Source organism: Erythrolamprus reginae, chromosome Z, assembly GCF_031021105.1.
Source record: "Erythrolamprus reginae isolate rEryReg1 chromosome Z, rEryReg1.hap1, whole genome shotgun sequence".
NCBI lineage: Eukaryota > Metazoa > Chordata > Lepidosauria > Squamata > Dipsadidae > Erythrolamprus > Erythrolamprus reginae.
The window spans coordinates 67754604-67773045 of record NC_091963.1 but is presented as its reverse complement, the minus strand read 5'-3'; the positions used below and the strand labels follow the sequence as shown (position 1 = coordinate 67773045).

Here is an 18442-nt window from a genome sequence, read left to right as displayed (position 1 = left end):
AGGGAAAGGAGGTAATAGTTTTAAAATAAATTCCCAGACGGGTCAGGGAGAAAAGAAGGCTGTATCAATTTCTTACCTCAAAATTACATCGGCATAAAGTTCCATTTAGATGGCTGATGCCAGAGGGCCTCATAAATACTCTTTTGGGGAAAAAGCATAGAATAAATTCAGTTGAGGAGGACCAAAATTTTTATGATCAGAATATTAAATTGATAGAGACACAGGAACCAAAAGAGATGAAGGCAATGGAAAGGGAGAGCAGGGAAGAATTGACATCAGAAGAGAACCTGCAAGAACCAGAGATTACGTAGATACAAACGGAATGACAATGGCAAAGGAGGTGCAGTTACAAGATCCAAGACAGGAGCCAGGGAACGGAATTAAGAATACAACCTTAACGATGAAATATCATTACTCTTTATAAATATCAATGGTATAAATGCGCCAAAAAAAGAGAAATAAAATATGGTACAAATTAATAAAGAACAATCCAGATATCACCTGCCTCCAAGAGGTACACATCAAAAAGGATCAATATCCAATTCTAGAATGTCCGAAACTAGGAAAGCTTTTTGTAGCCTTAGCCCCAGTTAAAAAACGTGGGATCGCAACTTATGTTAAAACATGGTTGAAACCGAAATTATTATATTCAGATGAGGATGGAAGGATTTTGATAGTACAAATAAATAAAGGAAATATCCCAACAGTAATAATTTCAATATATGCCCCAAATAAAAATCAGACTCAATTCTATGCAAAGATACATAGAATATTATTAGAAATTGAACCAGCAAAAGTAGTGATTGTCGGAGATTATAATTCAATAGTAGATAAGAAAAAAGATAATAAAAGTAGCAATAAAAAAAAAGACCAGGAAGGTTTTGCCCCCTACCTTTAATCAAATGGCAGAAGAATTTTACTTGAAAGATGTATGGAGATATTTCCACCCTGACAATAGATATTATACTTTTTTCTCATATCCGCATAAATGGTCCAGGATAGACATGGCCTGGGCCAATCAAGAATTCATAAAAAACTTAACAGAATCTGAGATACTGCCCAATACTTGGGCAGATCATAATCCCATCTGGATAAAATGGAGGGAGCAAGAAAGCTATATCAAAAAAAGATGGACATTAAACCAATCTATAATTAAAGAAAAGAAATACATATCAATGATGGAAAAAGAGTTAGAATACTTCCTTAAAATAAATGATAATGAAGAAACAACTAAAGCTAATCTGTGGGACACTACCAAGGCCTATATCAGAAGCCTATCAATATCTTATCTAGCAGTAAATAATAAAAAAAAGAGGAGTGAGATACAAAAATTAAACCAGAAAGTAATTTCTTTGGAAGAAGAACTACATAAAAATCCATTAGACAAAAAAATGCTGGAAGAATTGAATTTAACAAAACATAAAGTTAATCTCCAAAATCAAGAGGAACTAGCACAAAAACTAAAGGGCCAAAAACAAAAAATCTTTGAATGTGCCCATAAACCTGGAAAGTGGCTAGCTTGGAAATTGGCAAATCAAAAATTAGAAAGATATATTGAAGCATTAGTCGATACTACAGGAGAAAGGCAAACAGGCGAAAAACAAAAAAAAGCAATAGCGGAGCAATTTTATTCTAGTTTGTATAACCAAGAAGAGGTGGAGGAAGGGAAAATTATTAATTATTTAGAACAAATCGATCTACCAAAAATTACGGAGGAAGACAAAGAAAAATTAAATGTAAATATTACCATAACAGAACTAAGATTAATCATGGGTAGACAGAAAAACAATAAGTCCCCGGGACCAGATGGAATTCCATTTGAATTATATAAGGCCTTACAAGATACACTAGAAGTAAATATGCTAGATTTATTTAATGATATTATGAAGGGAGGAAAGCTGCCAGAATCCTGGAAACATGCATATATAAGTTTAATTCCCAAAAATGAATCAGAAAAACACCTAATTCAAAATTATAGACCAATACCCCTTTTGAATAGGATTACAAAATCTTAGCGGAATCATTGCAGAAAGACTAAAACCTATATTAAATCAAATCATTCATATAGATCAAAGTGGATTTCTACTTTATAGACAGATTAAAAACAACACCAGAACAATATTAAATACAATCGAATATTACGATTTACATGTGGAGAAACAAGCAGCTTTAATATTTGTAGACCCAGAGAAAGCTTTTGACAAAGTGATTTGGAAATATTTTATTTTACAGTTTAAAAAAATGAATTTCAGCGATAAATTAACAGGCTTAATTAATGCAATATACACTCATCAAAAAGCTAGGGTGATAATTAACAGAGAATTGACAGAAGAGATAAAAATAAAGAAAGGTGTAAAACAAGGGTGCCCATTAGCACCGTTAATTTTTATAACAGCCCTAGAAACTTTATTAAACAAAATAAGGAATAATTCAAATATAACAGGCCTAAGAGTCAGAAAAGAAGAATTTAAACTCCAAGCTTATGCCGATGATATGGTATTTATTCTGAAAGATCCATTATTGTCCGGCAAATTTCTATTAAAAGAAATAGAAGATTTTGGAACTATTGCAGGACTAAAAATAAATAAAAATAAGACTAAAATAATATCCAAGAATATGACTCTGAAACAGAATTTAGAATTAGAGGATAAACTAGGTTTCAATATTGTTAAAAAGGTAAAATACCTAGGAATAATGCTTTCGGCTAAATGTAGCTCAATATTTAAAGACAACTACGAAAATCTCTTACAAATAATAAAGGTAAATTTAGATAAATGGTCCAAATTCCAATTATCATTCCTAGGTAGGATCGCAGCAATAAAGATGAATATACTACCCAAAGTTCTTTTCTTTTTTCAAACGATCCCCATAAAACTACCGATACACTCAAAAAATTAACACACCAATTTATATGGAGCAAGAAAAAAGCGAGACTTAAATACAAAAATTTACAAGACCATAAGAATAGAGGGGGAATGGGAGTTCTGGACTGGAAATTATATTACATAGCCGCCTCAATGTGCTGGATAAAGGATTGGATAACCCTTAGGGGGAAGAGAGTACTAGCATTAGAGGGTTTTAATCTTGAATTTGGATGGCACTCCTATTTATTTGGAAATAAAAATAAATCATACACACACTTCAAACAACATCTTATAAGAAAACGTTTAATAGAATCTTGGTCAACAGTACAAAAATCCCAGTATTTACAAAACCCAAGATGGATATCTCCAAATGAGGCTATAATATATCCTAAAATAATGAACTTAAATAAGATAATAATATATGATCAAATTTTAGACTAAAATAATATCTTAATCTCTAAACAAGATTTACAACAAAAAGGGATTGAGGTAGATTGGATTCAATATTATCAGATCAGATCAAGATATAATGAAGATAAAGACAGATTGGGATTTCAAAAAACAGGTACATTAGATAAAATTTTACTGGGACCAGATGAAAAACTGATTTCAAAAATATATAAGTATTTACTATACCAAGAATTAGCGGAGGAAGAGGTAAAGGGATCCATGATAGCATGGGGCCAAAATTTTGGCTACACTATAAATTTGCAGGAATGGGAGAAATTATGGACATCCAATTATAAAATAATGTTATTAGTTCCTTACAGAGAAAATATCTATAAAATGTTTTATAGGTGGCATTTGCCACCAGCATGTTTAGCAAAGATGTACCCAAAACTTTCCCCAAATTGTTGGAAGTGCAAAAAGAAAACAGGTACATACTATCACATGTGGTGGACATGCTCAATGGCCAAGAAATTTTGGAAAAAAATTAAAAATATGATGGAGGAAATTACAGGAGAAAAAATACCTTTAAAACCAGACTCTTCCTTCTTGGAATAATTACACATAAAGTCACAATAAATGACAGGCATCTAATTTTGCATATAACAACCGCGGCAAGAATTATATATGCGCAAACCTGGAAACAGGAAATCGTCCCAACAATGTTTAATTTAATAACCAAAATATATGAGGTAGTAGAGATGACAAAGCTTACATACGAACTACAAGACAAAGATATTAAGGAATTCCACAAAACTTGGGGCAGGTGGTTTATCTGGATTGCTAAAAATAAAATAAAATAAAATATAGGAACAATATGAATAACAATAAAGTTATTCAAGTCATTAAATTTTGAGAGAAAAATTAAAGTGTTAATAAGAGGAAATATTGTTATTATAAAGCACTACTATACCATAGAGAAAATAGAGAAAATGAAAATAATCTCACAAAAGGTTAAACGGAAAAATCAACAAGATGAATGAGTAACAATCAACAAAGGGAAAATATTGTTATAAATGAATGAGCTGCAAATCAAGTATATTGCTACGTAGCAGATGTAAATAACAAGTTCTGATACCAAAATAATCCATGTATAAAGCATAATGCTTTATTTTTGTTATGAGTGTATATATGTTATCATTTTCTTTCTTATTATTATTACTTTTCTCTTTTGACTTATAGAGCTATATGTATATACATTCTGTAAATGTTGTATTGTTGTTTTGTCTTTTTATGTTCTTTTTTAATGTATATAATCAATAAAGGTTTTTTTTTAAAAAAATAGAGAACCATCTTTCAGCTGTGGCGAGGGGGGTGTTTGCCCAGGTTCGCTTGGTGCACCAGTTGCGGCCCTACCTGGACTGGGAGTCACTGCTCACAGTCACTCATGCCCTCATCACCTCAAGGTTCGACTACTGTAATGCTCTCTACATGGGGCTACCTTTGAAGAGTATTCGGAAACTTCAGATTGTGCAGAATGCAGTTGCAAGAGCAATCATGGGCTTCCCCAAGTATGCCCATGTTACACCAATACTTCGCAGTCTGCACTGGTTGCCGATCAGTTTCCGGTCACAATTCAAAGTGTTTGTTATGACCTATAAAGCCCTTCATGGCATCGGACCAGAATATCTCTGGGACCGCCTTTTGCCATACGAATCCCAGCGATCGGTTAGGTCTCACAGAGTTGGCCTTCTCCGGGTCCCATCAATGAAACAATGTCATCTGGCAGGACCCAGGGGAAGAGCCTTCTCTGTGGCAGCCCCGACCCTCTGGAATCAACTCTCCCCAGAGATTAGGATTGTCCTCACCCTCCTTGCCTTTCGCAAACTCCTTAAAACCCACCTCTGCCGTCAGGCATGGGGAAATTGATTCCCCTGGACCGTTTCCGTTTTATATATGGTTTGTCTGAGATGTATGACTGTTTTTTATATTAAGGGTTTTAAATTGTTTTTAATCATTGGATTTGTACTGTTTTGTTGTTGTGAGCCGCTCCGAGTCTTTGGAGAGGGGCGACAAATCAAGTCAAGTCAAGTCAAGTCAAATCAAATCAAATCAAATCAAATCAAATCAAATCAAATCAAATCAAATCAAATCAAATCAATGGTTTAAGGTTGGTAAATATTCTGTCTTTCTCTCGAACATCCGTCACTCTTAGTCTATTTTTCTGGCCACAAGAAAAAACTTACTACTTTCTAGCACAGCTATTCCATTCTTTGAAAAGAGGCTACTGTTGTCCTTTTTGAAACTTTCTTCCCCAACTGAAAAATTGTAAAATAGGGCAAGTTCACTTAACAACCATTTCACTTAGCAACAGAATTGCTAAGACTACCTGTAATTTTGTGGACTGTGTATATATGTTTACTTCTCTTCTCTCATGTTAAATCACATGCTAAATAATAACTGACAATAGATTAAAAAAAATAACAAAAACATGATTTTATGGAACAAAGCAAACAGACTTAACAAAAGATTTTTTTAATATCTTTGTTTTTATATGTACTCTTTACTAAAAATATTACAGGTTAATAATCACTCATTCAGTGACTATTCAACCTCGCAATAGTGCTGAACAAATGGTACACACAATTGATCCTCATAATATCCCTATAGTCACATGATTAAAATCTGGGCATTCAGAATTCAATTCACAATTATGATATTACAGCATCTTGACATTTGCAATCTTCTTTGCCAACTACTGACAAGTAAAGTCAATGGGAAAGCTGGCAAGTTGGTCACATGATATCCTCACAATGACCTTTATTGATTCATTTAACAACAGCAACCAGGACTGCCAGAACTACCATCATTAAGCAGAATGATTAATTGCCATTGTAAATTGAGGACTACCTGTACTATGCTTCATTGCTGGATTAAAAAGCTCTCCCTATGTACTACGAACCTATGTACATGCTGTGCACAGGTGCTTATGAGCCTGAAAAATTTTGTCTACTGCTGTTACTTAAGGAATCATCTCATTAAAGTTTATAGGCAATTCTTAAAATAGTACTTGTAGGAGATAAGCAGGCTGAGCCTGAAGGTGGATTAAACACACGATCTGTCTGAAGGTCCTCAATATAAGAGACCTAAATCCAGTCCGTTTGGAAATCTATTGACTCTTATCTGGTGACAATTTGCCATGACAGTGAATAGATCAGTAAGCTGCATAGAATAAACTTTCAGTGCTTTTGAATTCTCTCCTAGATCCTGGTTTCTTGCTCCTGACAATGTTACTTTTTAAGTGGGAAGCAGAAACCTAAAAAAATCTCAATGTACAGTGGTACCTCATGATACGAACCCCTCGTCATACGAACTTTTCAAGAAGCGAACCCAGGGTTCGGAATTTTTTTCCCTCTTCTTACGAACTTTTTTCACCTTACGAACCTGCCGCCGGCCGCTGGGATGCCCCACCTCCAGACTTGAGTTCCTCCCGTTTTTTCCCACCCTGTCCTGCCCCATTCTCCCCTCTGGATCTCCATGGGTTTCCTCCGTTTTTCTCCACTCTTTCCTGCCCCGTTCTCCCCTCTGGATCTCCATGGGTTTCCTCCGTTTTTCTGCACTCTTTCCTGCCCCATTCTCCCCTCTGGATCTCCATGGGTTTCCTCCGTTTTTCTGCACTCTTTCCTGCCCCGTTCTCCCCTCTGGATCTCCTTGGGTTTCCTCCGTTTTTCTGCACTCTTTCCTGCCCCATTCTCCCCTCTGGATCTCCATGGGTTTCCTCCGTTTTTCTGCACTCTTTCCTGCCCCGTTCTCCCCTCTGGATCTCCATGGGTTTCCTCCGTTTTTCTGCACTCTTTCCTGCCCCGTTCTCCCCTCTGGATCTCCATGGGTTTCCTCCGTTTTTCTGCACTCTTTCCTGCCCCGTTCTCCCCTCTGGATCTCCATGGGTTTCCTCCGTTTTTCTCCACTCTTTCCTGCCCCATTTTCCCCTCTGGATCTCCATGGGTTTCCTCCGTTTTTCTGCACTCTTTCCTGCCCCATTCTCCCCTCTGGATCTCCATAGGTTTCCTCCGTTTTTCTGCACTGTGTCCTGCCCCGTTCTCCCCTCTGGATCTCCATGGGTTTCCTCCGTTTTTCTGCACTCTTTCCTGCCCCGTTCTCCCCTCTGGATCTCCATGGGTTTCCTCCCTTTTTCTCCAGTCTTTCCTGCCCCATTCTGCCCTCTGGATCTCCATGGGTTTCCTCCCTTTTTCTCCAGTCTTTCCTGCCCCATTCTCCCCTCTGGATCTCCATGGGTTTCCTTCGTTTTTCTCCAGTCTTTCCTGCCCCATTCTCCCCTCTGGATCTCCATGGGTTTCCTCCGTTTTTCTGCACTGTGTCCTGCCCCATTCTCCCCTCTGGATCTCCATGGGTTTCCTCCGTTTTTCTGCACTCTGTCCTGCCCCATTCTCCCCTCTGGATCTCCATGGGTATCCTCCGTTTTTCTGCACTCTTTCCTGCCCCATTCTCCCCTCTGGATCTCCATAGGTTTCCTCCGTTTTTCTGCACTGTGTCCTGCCCCGTTCTCCCCTCTGGATCTCCATGGGTTTCCTCCGTTTTTCTGCACTCTTTCCTGCCCCGTTCTCCCCTCTGGATCTCCATGGGTTTCCTCTGTTTTTCTGCACTCTTTCCTGCCCCGTTCTCCCCTCTGGATCTCCATGGGTTTCCTCCGTTTTTCTCCACTCTTTCCTGCCCCGTTCTCTCCTCTGGATCTCCATGGGTTTCCTCCATTTTTCTCCACTCTTTCCTGCCCCGTTCTCCCCTCTGGATCTCCATGGGTTTCCTCTGTTTTTCTGCACTCTTTCCTGCCCCATTCTCCCCTCTGGATCTCCGTGGGTTTCCTCCGTTTTTCTGCACTCTTTCCTGCCCCGTTCTCCCCTCTGGATCTCCATGGGTTTCCTCCGTTTTTCTGCACTCTTTCCTGCCCCTTTCTCCCCTCTGGATCTCCATGGGTTTCCTCCGTTTTTCTGCACTCTTTCCTGCCCCATTCTCCCCTCTGGATCTCCATGGGTTTCCTCCGTTTTTCTGCACTCTTTCCTGCCCCGTTCTCCCCTCTGGATCTCCATGGGTTTCCTCCATTTTTCTCCACTCTTTCCTGCCCCGTTCTCCCCTCTGGATCTCCATGGGTTTCCTCCCTTTTTCTCCACTCTTTCCTGCCCCGTTCTCCCCTCTGGATCTCCATGGGTTTTCTCCTCCCTTTTTCTCCACTCTTTCCTGCCCCGTTCTCCCCTCTGGATCTCCATGGGTTTCCTCCCTTTTTTTCCACTCTTTCCTGCCCCGTTCTCCCCTCTGGATCTCCATGGGTTTCCTCCCTTTTTCTCCACTCTTTCCTGCCCCGTTCTCCCCTCTGGATCTCCATGGGTTTCCTCCGTTTTTCTGCACTCTTTCCTGCCCCATTGTCCCCTCTGGATCTCCATGGGTTTCCTCCATTTTTCTCCACTCTGTCCTGCCCCATTCTCCCCTCTGGATCTCCATGGGTTTCCTCCGTTTTTCTCCACTCTGTCCTGCCCCATTCTCCCCTCTGGATCTCCATGGGTTTCCTCCCTTTTTCTCCAGTCTTTCCTGCCCCATTCTCCCCTCTGGATCTCCATGGGTTTCCTCCGTTTTTCTCCAGTCTTTCCTGCCCCATTCTCCCCTCTGGATCTCCATAGGTTTCCTCCGTTTTTCTCCAGTCTTTCCTGCCCCATTCTCCCCTCTGGATCTCCATGGGTTTCCTCCGTTTTTCTGCACTGTGTCCTGCCCCATTCTCCCCTCTGGATCTCCATGGGTTTCCTCCCTTTTTCTCCACTCTTTCCTGCCCCGTTCTCCCCTCTGGATCTCCATGGGTTTCCTCCCTTTTTCTCCACTCTATTCTGCCCCGTTCTCCCCTCTGGATCTCCATGGGTTTCCTCCGTTTTTTTCCACTCTTTCCTGCCCCATTCTCCCCTCTGGATCTCCATGGGTTTCCTCCATTTTTCTCCACTCTGTCCTGCCCCATTCTCCCCTCTGGATGTCCATGGGTTTCCTCCGTTTTTCTGCACTCTTTCCTGCCCCGTTCTCCCCTCTGGATCTCCATGGGTTTCCTCCGTTTTTCTGCACTGTGTCCTGCCCCGTTCTCCCCTCTGGATCTCCATGGGTTTCCTCCGTTTTTCTGCACTCTTTCCTGCCCCGTTCTCCCCTCTGGATCTCCATGGGTTTCCTCTGTTTTTCTGCACTCTTTCCTGCCCCGTTCTCCCCTCTGGATCTCCATGGGTTTCCTCCGTTTTTCTCCGCTCTTTCCTGCCCCATTCTCCCCTCTGGATCTCCATGGGTTTCCTCCGTTTTTCTCCACTCTTTCCTGCCCCATTCTCCCCTCTGGATCTCCATGGGTTTCCCTCCCCCCACTCCGTTCGCCTCAGCTTCGTCTGCCGGCAGCTTTTTTTTTTTAAGCCTTAATGTTTTGGATTTTCCTAATCGGCTTGCACGCATTATTGGCTTTTCCATTGATTCCTATGGGAAACATTGTTTCATCTTACGAACTTTTCACCTTACAAACCTCGTCCTGGAACCAATTAAGTTCGTAAGATGAGGTATTACTGTATTTCAATGATGAGCAAAAGGTTTCTGCACTGACATAAGGTTCAATATAATTTTTCTGAATCCTTTTATATGAATTCTAATTTTCCTCTTGCTTCAACAAGATTAAGCTATTGCAACTACAAAGCTGCTTTCCTTCTTGCCAAAGAGACAAAATTCTTAAATGGCTACCAGCCACTAAAAGGACTTTCTCAGAATAATAAAAAAAACTATTTGACTCCTGAATCAAATGCATGAAGCAGTTTCCCTCTAAAATTCCATTTTATTTTAGCACAAATACTGGGTTGTTAAATTTACTGGTTTGCAAACATTATTTAAAAAGATGTTCTAATACAGTGGTATCTCTACTTACGAACTTAATTGGTTCTGTGACCAGGTTGTTAAGTAGAAAAGTTTGTAAGAAGAAGCAATTTTCCCACAGGAATCAATGTAAAAGCAAATAATGCATGCGATTGGGGAAACCACAGGGAGGGTGGAGGCCCTGTTTCCTCCCAGGAGATTCCTAGAGAGGCCCCAGGGAGGCTTCTCCTTGCCTTTTCCAGCCCTGTTTCCTCCCAGGAGATTCCTAGGGAGGCTTCTCCCTGCCTTTTCCGGTTACAGTTTTGAAGGCTCGGGTTTGTAAGTGGAAAATAGTTCTTGAGAAGAAGCAAAAAAATCTTGAACACCTGGTTCTTATCTAGAGAAGTTCATAAGTAGAGGCATTCTTAGGTAGAGGTCAATGTTCCCTCTAATTTTTTTTCAGGGTGTGCGGAAAAGTATAGTGTCTGAGCGGCAGTCCCCTTGGGACTGGGCGGCATAGAAGTACAAACAAACAAACAAATAAATAAATATAATAAATCCCTTCTTTTTTATTAAAAGAAATTAATAATAAAACAAAACCAAACTCTATTACTATTAAAACTAAAACAACCAGCAAATCCAAAAACATAACTATTAATAAAAACAGGTGAGGGCTGGGGTTTTTTTTGTCTGTTATTATTTAAGTGCTTTTACCATATGCTTTAAATCAAGAATCACTTCTCTCTCTGTCCTGTCATTCTCTGCCTCAATCATTTTCTCATTTCTCTTCCCCCCCTTTTTTCTATCATTTCTCTCTCCCTCTCTCTTCCTTCCACTCCTCTCTCTCTTGCTTTCTTCCTCTCTCTCACTCTCTCTCACTCTCTTCCTTCCTCTCTCCTCTCTCACTCTTTCTTTCTTGCTCTCTCTCACTCTCTTTCTTCCTATCTTCTCTCTCTCTCTCTCTTTCTCTCTCTCTCCCTTCCTTTCTTTCCTTCTCTCTTCCTTCCACTTTTTTCTCTTTGTCTTTCTCTTTTCCTTCCTTCCCCTCTTCCCCTCCCTCTCCCTCTTTCTCCCTCTCTCCCTTTATATGTATCTCTTCCTTCCTTCCTCTCTTCCTCCGTTTCTCTCTCACGCTTGTTCACTTTTCTCTCCCTTCCTTCCCTCCCTCCCTCCTTTCCTCTCCTCTTTCCCTCCCTCTCTTTCCCTTCTTTCTCTCCATGTCTCCAGCGGCCAGCTGGCTTTGCTGACTGGCACAAGGCTCAAGCCAGCTGCCCGGGAAAGCCAGGAAGGTCCTCCTGCCCCCCCCATCCGAAAACACAACGGAGGTCTGCTGCCACCAGCTTGAGCCTCCCGTTGCTCCACCCTGCTTCGCCTGTCATCCTGGACCTCCATTGTGTTTTCGGGGGGCAGCGGAAGGAAAGCCCTGTGCCGGCCAGGAAAGCCGGCTTTCCGGGAAAGCAGCGCGCTTTTCAAATGCGCTGCTTTCTTGCAACTCTTTCCTGGGCAGGGGGGAGGGAGGAGGCCACTCCCTCCCCCAGGAAAGAGGTGCAGGAAAGCAGCATGTTTAAAAGGTGCGCTGCTTTCCCGGAAAGCTGGCTTTCCTGGCCAGCACAGGGCTTTCCTGCCGCTCCCCCCCGAAAACACAACGGAGGATGACAAGCAGGGCGAAGCGGGGTGGAGCTACGGGAGGCTCAAGCAGGCAGCCTACGCGCTTTTCTTTCGGCGGAAAAGGAGGAGAGGGGCAGATCGGGCGGGCGGGGAGCAGCGCCTTCTACTGCCGGCGCCTCCCCGCCCCCGCCCTCCCTGTGGGCTGGCAGGGGGATGGGGAGTACGCGCCAGTGGAAAAGGGTGCGCGGGGGTATTTGGGGGGGGCGCGTGCTCATGCGCGCAGCTTATGGGGAACGGTGGTAGAGGTACCACTGAATTTTTGCAAAAGACTGTTTCCAGCCCATATTTGCAGAAGTAATCCAAATATGATATATATGAAGTAGCATAGATGATTTGAATTTGCATATGAATAGATACATAGCAAGTGAGGACATGTGTCTAATTTTCCCTTTGCCTTCTAATTTTATTTATTTATTTCTGTCCTGCCCTTATTATTTTTATAAATAAAAATAATAAAATGAGCATACATAATATTACTTTATCCTTTTATTTTCCCCACAATAATTCCCCTAAGAAATGTGTTGGGCTCAGAGAGAGTGATAGGCCAACGGCAACAGCCAGCCTGCTTTTATGCATAAAGTGGGACTAGAACTCAGTTTCTTGGTTTCTAACCTGTTATCTTTACTCCTAAACTAATCTGCTGTTCCCCTTAGCCATTTTCCCAAAGCTGGAGTACTTTGGGTTAACTAATACTCAAACAGAATAATTATTACATACCTATTTCATGCCTGAGCATCCCTTCTAACCAATGTTCCCTTGCAGTGAAAATATTGATAGTAAGAGTTGGACGGCCATTCACCACAGTCATTGAGGCCCGAGAAAGCAAATCTTCAGAAAGATGAACCACAATCTGAGGAATTAAAAAAAGCAATAGAAGATAAAATTATATTCGTATTCATATTTTTCATTCAACAGTGTACTCCTTTTCTAAATTTCATTTTATTATATTCATTATAAGTGGATAATAGTTGCATTTTCTTTTTGTTTTGGAAAGTTATATTGCATGCTTGCCCAGATAATGTAGTGGTTAAAATGCAGTATTGCATTTTAGTATTGCCCAAAGCTAAAAATTCGATCCTGATGGGGCTCAAGGTTGACTCAGCCTCCCTTCCTTGAGATCGGTAAAATGAAGAATATTAGGGGCAACATAATAAAACCTTTGATCACAAATGCTTCTGACCACTAACAAATCAGGTTCTGATCAAAAAATTTACAAAATGTTTGAATCTGGTCAGGAACACATATTCAGGTGGCAATCAAACACAGCCATGGCAGATTTCCCCTTCCGCACCAAACAACAGTGACCTCATGTGGCCACTACATTACTTTTGCATTAATTTTGGTTAGATTCGGATCATGACTAAATCAGGTTGCAATGAAAGTTATGGAACGAATTATGGTCGTGACCAGAGGTTCCACTGTATACTGTATTATAAACTGCCCAGCAAATGCTGTAAAGCAATATTGGGCTTATCAATCTAAGTGCTATTGCTATACTTCTTTTAAAACTCAAAGCCAGCACTTTTACCTGTTTCTGTGTCTAAACTGAAACATGATTTAAACAACAGTGGATGCATTCATACAGGTATGTATAGCTTACTCTAAAAAATAATTGGTAGTTCCTGAATCATATTATCAATCTTTAGAGACAGCTGGTTACCATTAATTATGTATGTATGTCACCTGTAGGAATGATGGCTAACATAGAACTACAATTAGAAACATGGATAAACTGTGACTCTCTATTTCAAAGAAATGCTGCAAAAAATCCAACCTCGCCCAGGCAGCCTTCTTTTGCCATATATTTTCGGACATGATTCCAGATGCGACTTCTAGGCAGCAAGCTTCCTCCTGTGGACTGTTCAAAATTTTCATAACTTCCATATTTTTGCAAAGTGAGTTCCATAATTTTGATAGCCTGTGACAAAAATGTAGCATACATAAGTGTTAAATATGGTAAATGTTCTAACTGTTGACTGTGTTTGCTCTTGGCCTTGGAATTATGTGTATCATAAAAGCAGGTTGTCTATGTAGAGATTTCTTCTCTATGAAAGGCAGATGCTTTTAAGTTCCACATTAAGATTAAATATTTGATCCCCCCCCTCCTCATATTTCCAATTCAGGGTTGGAGGAACAATGATACTCAGTCTAGTCTAAGGAGCTAAAAAGCAGTTTCATGCTAATAATTAGCTTATTGGTCCATAATATTTCCATGTCTTTGCAATGTCCCTCTCTAGTCATTTGTGGTGACCAGGAGCACTATTCCTTGAGTAGTTACAATAGTGAGATTGAAAGCAAGGTTCCTGATTATTTTCAAAATCTCTTTTCAAAAATTTCTATGCTGATCTGACAGCATCATATCTGAATGCACACTTAATATTGTTCAGAAACCATTCCAATAATTTCATTCTGGCCCAAGTTTAGGATTGCTTTTCTCAGATAGATAAATCACACAAACTGGAAACTCATGTACAGTGATCCCTCGATCATCGCGAGGGTTCCGTTCCAGGACCCCACGCGATGATCGATTTTTCGCGAAGTAGCGGTGCGGAAGTAAAAACACCATCTGCACATGCGCAGATGGTGTTTTTACTTCCACCGCCCTTCGCCCCCCTTTCCCCAGCGTGCGCGCGTGCTGCCCGCCCCCCGCGCTGTTGCTGGGGCCGCTTCTCAGCTGAGAAGCGGCCCCGGGGTTTCCCCAGCGTGCGCGCGTGCCGCCCGCCCCCCGCGCTGTTGCTGGGGCCGCTTCTCAGCTGAGAAGCGGCCCCGGGGTTTCCCCAGCGTGCGCGCCTGCCGCCCGCCCCCCGCGCTGTTGCTGGGGCCGCTTCTCAGCTGAGAAGCGGCCCTGGGGTTTCCCCAGCGTGCGCGCGTGCTGCCCGCCCCCCGCGCTGTTGCCGGCTCCGCTTCCCAGCTGGGAGGCGGAGGTGAGGTTTCTCGGCGCGCGGGCTTTCCCCAGCAACGCGCGCAGAGCTAGGGTGTCCCCAGGCTCGCGCGCGCCGCCCGCCCGCCCACGCTGTTGCCGGCTCCGCTTCCCAGCTGGGAGGCGGAGGTGAGGTTTCCCGCGCGCGGGCTTTCCCCAGCAACGCGCGCAGAGCTAGGGTGTCCCTCCCAGCTGGGAGGCGGAGGTGGGGTTTCCCGCGCGCGCCGCTGTCTTACCGGGGCAAGAGGGGGAAGACCCAGGGAAGCCTCTGCCCGGTGGGGAAACTCCACCATCTACGCATGCGTAGATGGTGGAGTTTACTTCCGGGTTGAAAACTCGCGATATAGCGTTTAGCGAACATCGAGATCGCGAAACTCGAGGGATCACTGTACATTACATTTATTGTTTGACATCTTCACATGGCAGACTTACAATTGATATGAGATGTATCAGAGTATATATTCATAATTGTCTCATTATACATAGGTGAAAAGAGATTCATTTCCCCCCATCTTTCAGGTGATGCATGATTCTTTGTTAAGACTGGAACAATTACCCAGCAGCAGAGGTACAGCTTGATAGCCAATAAGAACACACAGATGTGATCACACATCTTTGACTACATTACCCAGAGTGCAATCTCCAGCTACATTCCTCATAATACAACCTCTTAAAGATACAGCTCTTAATCTAAGCTAAAATATCCCTCTAGTCCAGTCACCCCTGGCTGCACAGGACCCTTGGTTGCATTGCCTCCCACAGGCAGGGCCGCCATCAGGAATTTTGGGGCCCCATACAGCCTAAGTGTCTGGGGGCCCCCGCCATTTTAAAACTACTGCCCCCAAATCCCGTGCCATGCCCACCATGGCCACACACCCTGGGCAAGCCCTCCCCCGGCCCTCTGAGGTCAAACACAGCCCTGATGTGGCCCTCAATGAAATTGAGTTTGACATCCCTGGCCTAGAGGCTAAATCCTATGAACAAGGGCTAAGAGAATGAGTATGTTTAGCTCAACAAATAGAAAACTGAGGGGAAATATAATAGTAGTTTCCCAATCCTTAAAGGGCTGCCACAGAGCAGATGGCATCTATTTATTCTCCATGCCACCTGAAGGTAGTACAAGAAGCAATGGGCGGAACCTCACCAAGAGGAAATGCAATCTGGAAATAAGGAAAAACATGGGACTGGGCGGCATATATACATAAATATATAAATATATAAATATATAAATATATAAATATATAAATAAATATATATATATATATATATATATATATATATATATATATATATATATATATATATATATATATATATATGTGAATGATGAGGCAGCAGCCATCTCGATCACCGGAACATAGAAACTTTAATAAAACCACTTAGCTTTCGTTAGCGTGCTGCTAACTTCGTCAGAGTTTTTAAAATGCCGTGGGAGACAAACATCTTTATAAAGCATTACTCAGTCTGCTCATTGCCCGCGTCACGGGGCCACACCCTTCCCTCCCCCCTGCGGTAAGCCTAATTGTGGGCTTAATCCTGCTGGCTGAAGGGAGATCTACCTCTTTTGCTCGTGTTTGTTGCCTTTTTCCCTCCCCAAGGGAGGGGGTGGAATTGTGAGGCTTAATCCTGCTGGCTGTAGGGAGACCTGCCACTTTTACTCGTGTCTGTTGCCTTTTTCCCTCCCCAAGGGAGGGGGTGGAGTTGTGAGGCAATGCTTCAGAGGTGTTTGGTATTCCTTTCTTCCCCCCATTGTCGTTGTTACTTTTTATAATGGTACATGTCTGCTCTTGCAATTTTTTTACCCATGTCCTCGTCCTAGGTCTACACTGTTCTAATCCCCCCTTGTCCTCTATGTTAGACTTAAATTGTGCCCCTCCACCTCTACCTCCGTATTGCTCCAATATGTTCCCTTGTTTCTCGTGGGGGGTTATCCCACCCTCATTTGGCTGGTTTCTATGTCTGGCCTGGGGAATTCTGCTGGGGGCTGTGTCCAATCTTAATGACCCATCTCCTTTAAGTCGTTGTTGGTGCCATATATATATATTTATATATATAAATCCCTTCTTTTTTATTAAAAGAAATTAATAATTTAAAAAAGCCAAAATCCATTACTATTAAAACTAAAACAACCAGCAAAACTATTAATAAAAACAGGTGAGGGCTGGGGGGGTTTTCTGTTATTATTTAAGTGCTTTTACCATATGCTTTAAATCAAGAGTCACCTCTCTCTTTCCTGTCATTCTCTGCCTCAATCATTTTCTCATTTCTCTTTTTTCTCCCCTTTATTCTATCATTTCTCTCTCTCTCTCTTCCTTCCACTCTTCTTTCTCTCTTTCTTCCTCTCTCTCTCTCGTCCTCTCATCTCTCTTTCTTTCTCTTTCTCTATCTTGCTTTCTTCCTCTCTCTCACTCTCTTCCTTCCTCTCATCTCTTTCTTTCTTTCTCTCTTTCTCTTTTTCTATATTGCTTTCTTCCTCTCTCACTCTCTTCCTTCCTCTCTCATCTCTCTCTCTTTCTTTCTTTCTCTTTCTCTATCTTGCTTTCTTCCTCTCTCACTCTCTTCCTTCCTCTCTCATCTCTCTTTTTCTTTCTTTCTCTCTCTCCTCCTCTTTCTCTATCTCTCCCCCTCTTGCTCTCTCTCTCTCTTTCTCACTTTCTCGTTTTCTTTCTCTCTCTCGTTCTCTCTCTCTTGCTATCTCTTTCTCTCCCCCCTCTTTCTCTCTCTCTCTCTTTCTCACTTTCTCTCTATCTTGCTCTGTCGCTCTCACTCTCTCTCATTCCCCGGACGCTTGGCGAAAGTGATTTTCAATGTCCCTGCCAGCCCGCCCGGAACATTCAAATTAAGGGGGGGGAAAAGCCGGCAAAGGTTTTCTTTCTTTTTCGGCAAGAAAAACCTTGGCTGGCGGAGGAGAAAGAGAGGCAGATCGGGTGGGTGGGTGGGCATGCGGGGGGCAGCGGTGAGTAGCCAGGGGTGCGAGGAGGCTAGAGGCGGGAGGGCTGGGGGCGTGCGCGCTCTTGGAAAAGGGTATGCGGGGCCGGGGGGGCATTTTGGGGGTGCGCTGGCTAAAGCGTGCGCAGCCTACAGCTACAGGGAATGCCCCAGCCGCCCAAGCCTCGTTCCCCAACACCGCCACCTCGAAGGGGCTCCTACCATCGGTGCACGCTTCAAGAGAGGGCCGGTACTGCGCCTGTGGAGCGAGGAGCTGGAGTTTGGCGTCGGCGCTGCTCACTGGGTACAAATTACTGCGGGCGCCAGGGGGCCAGCAAAACCGTCCGGCCCCCCCATTTGTCAATTTGGCCGGGCCCCTGACGCCACTACCAGTAGTACCGGCCTATCGGCGGCCCTGCCCACAGGCACCAGGCAGCCACGCCGAGGGCAGTCCCAAGAGACACTGGCAGTGTTCCTTGCCCGCAGCTGAGTTTTCCCTGCAGGCGGCCAGCTGGGGCTTCCGTAGACAGTGGCAGTGAGGCCAGCAGCACAACTCGCAACAAATCAGCTATTCCCGCCCAGCAGAAACAGCCAGCAACCAAACTTAAGCACACAGCAAGTGAGGTTGTGGCAGGAGGTGGGTATGAAGGGGCAGCAACTGGGATGTCTTCTGCTCAAGCCCTGTGTTTGTGGGCTCGCGGGCAGGAGTGTGTTTCAAAATGATGTAGGCAGAGTCCAGATTAGCGCAGGGCTTGAGAAGCAGACATCCCTCTTGCCGCCCATTCGACTCCACCTCCTGCCA

General features: G+C 43.0%; 1 protein-coding gene across 8 annotated transcripts in view; it reads right to left on the bottom strand.

Moving 5' to 3' along the window:
• The window catches only part of MATCAP2 (microtubule associated tyrosine carboxypeptidase 2), a 119583-nt gene that overhangs the window by 39069 nt on the left and 62072 nt on the right, over nt 1-18442 (bottom strand). For all 8 annotated transcript variants that reach the window (XR_011556729.1, XM_070726301.1, XM_070726305.1 and 5 more), the window contains 2 exons: nt 13567-13710; nt 12510-12642 (listed from right to left, as the gene is read on the bottom strand). Coding sequence is in view for 7 of the 8 variants with exons in the window: in XM_070726301.1 (XP_070582402.1) it covers nt 12510-12642; nt 13567-13710 (277 nt within the window). In the remaining variant the exon portion in view is untranslated. The remainder of the gene's footprint in view (nt 1-12509; nt 12643-13566; nt 13711-18442) is intronic.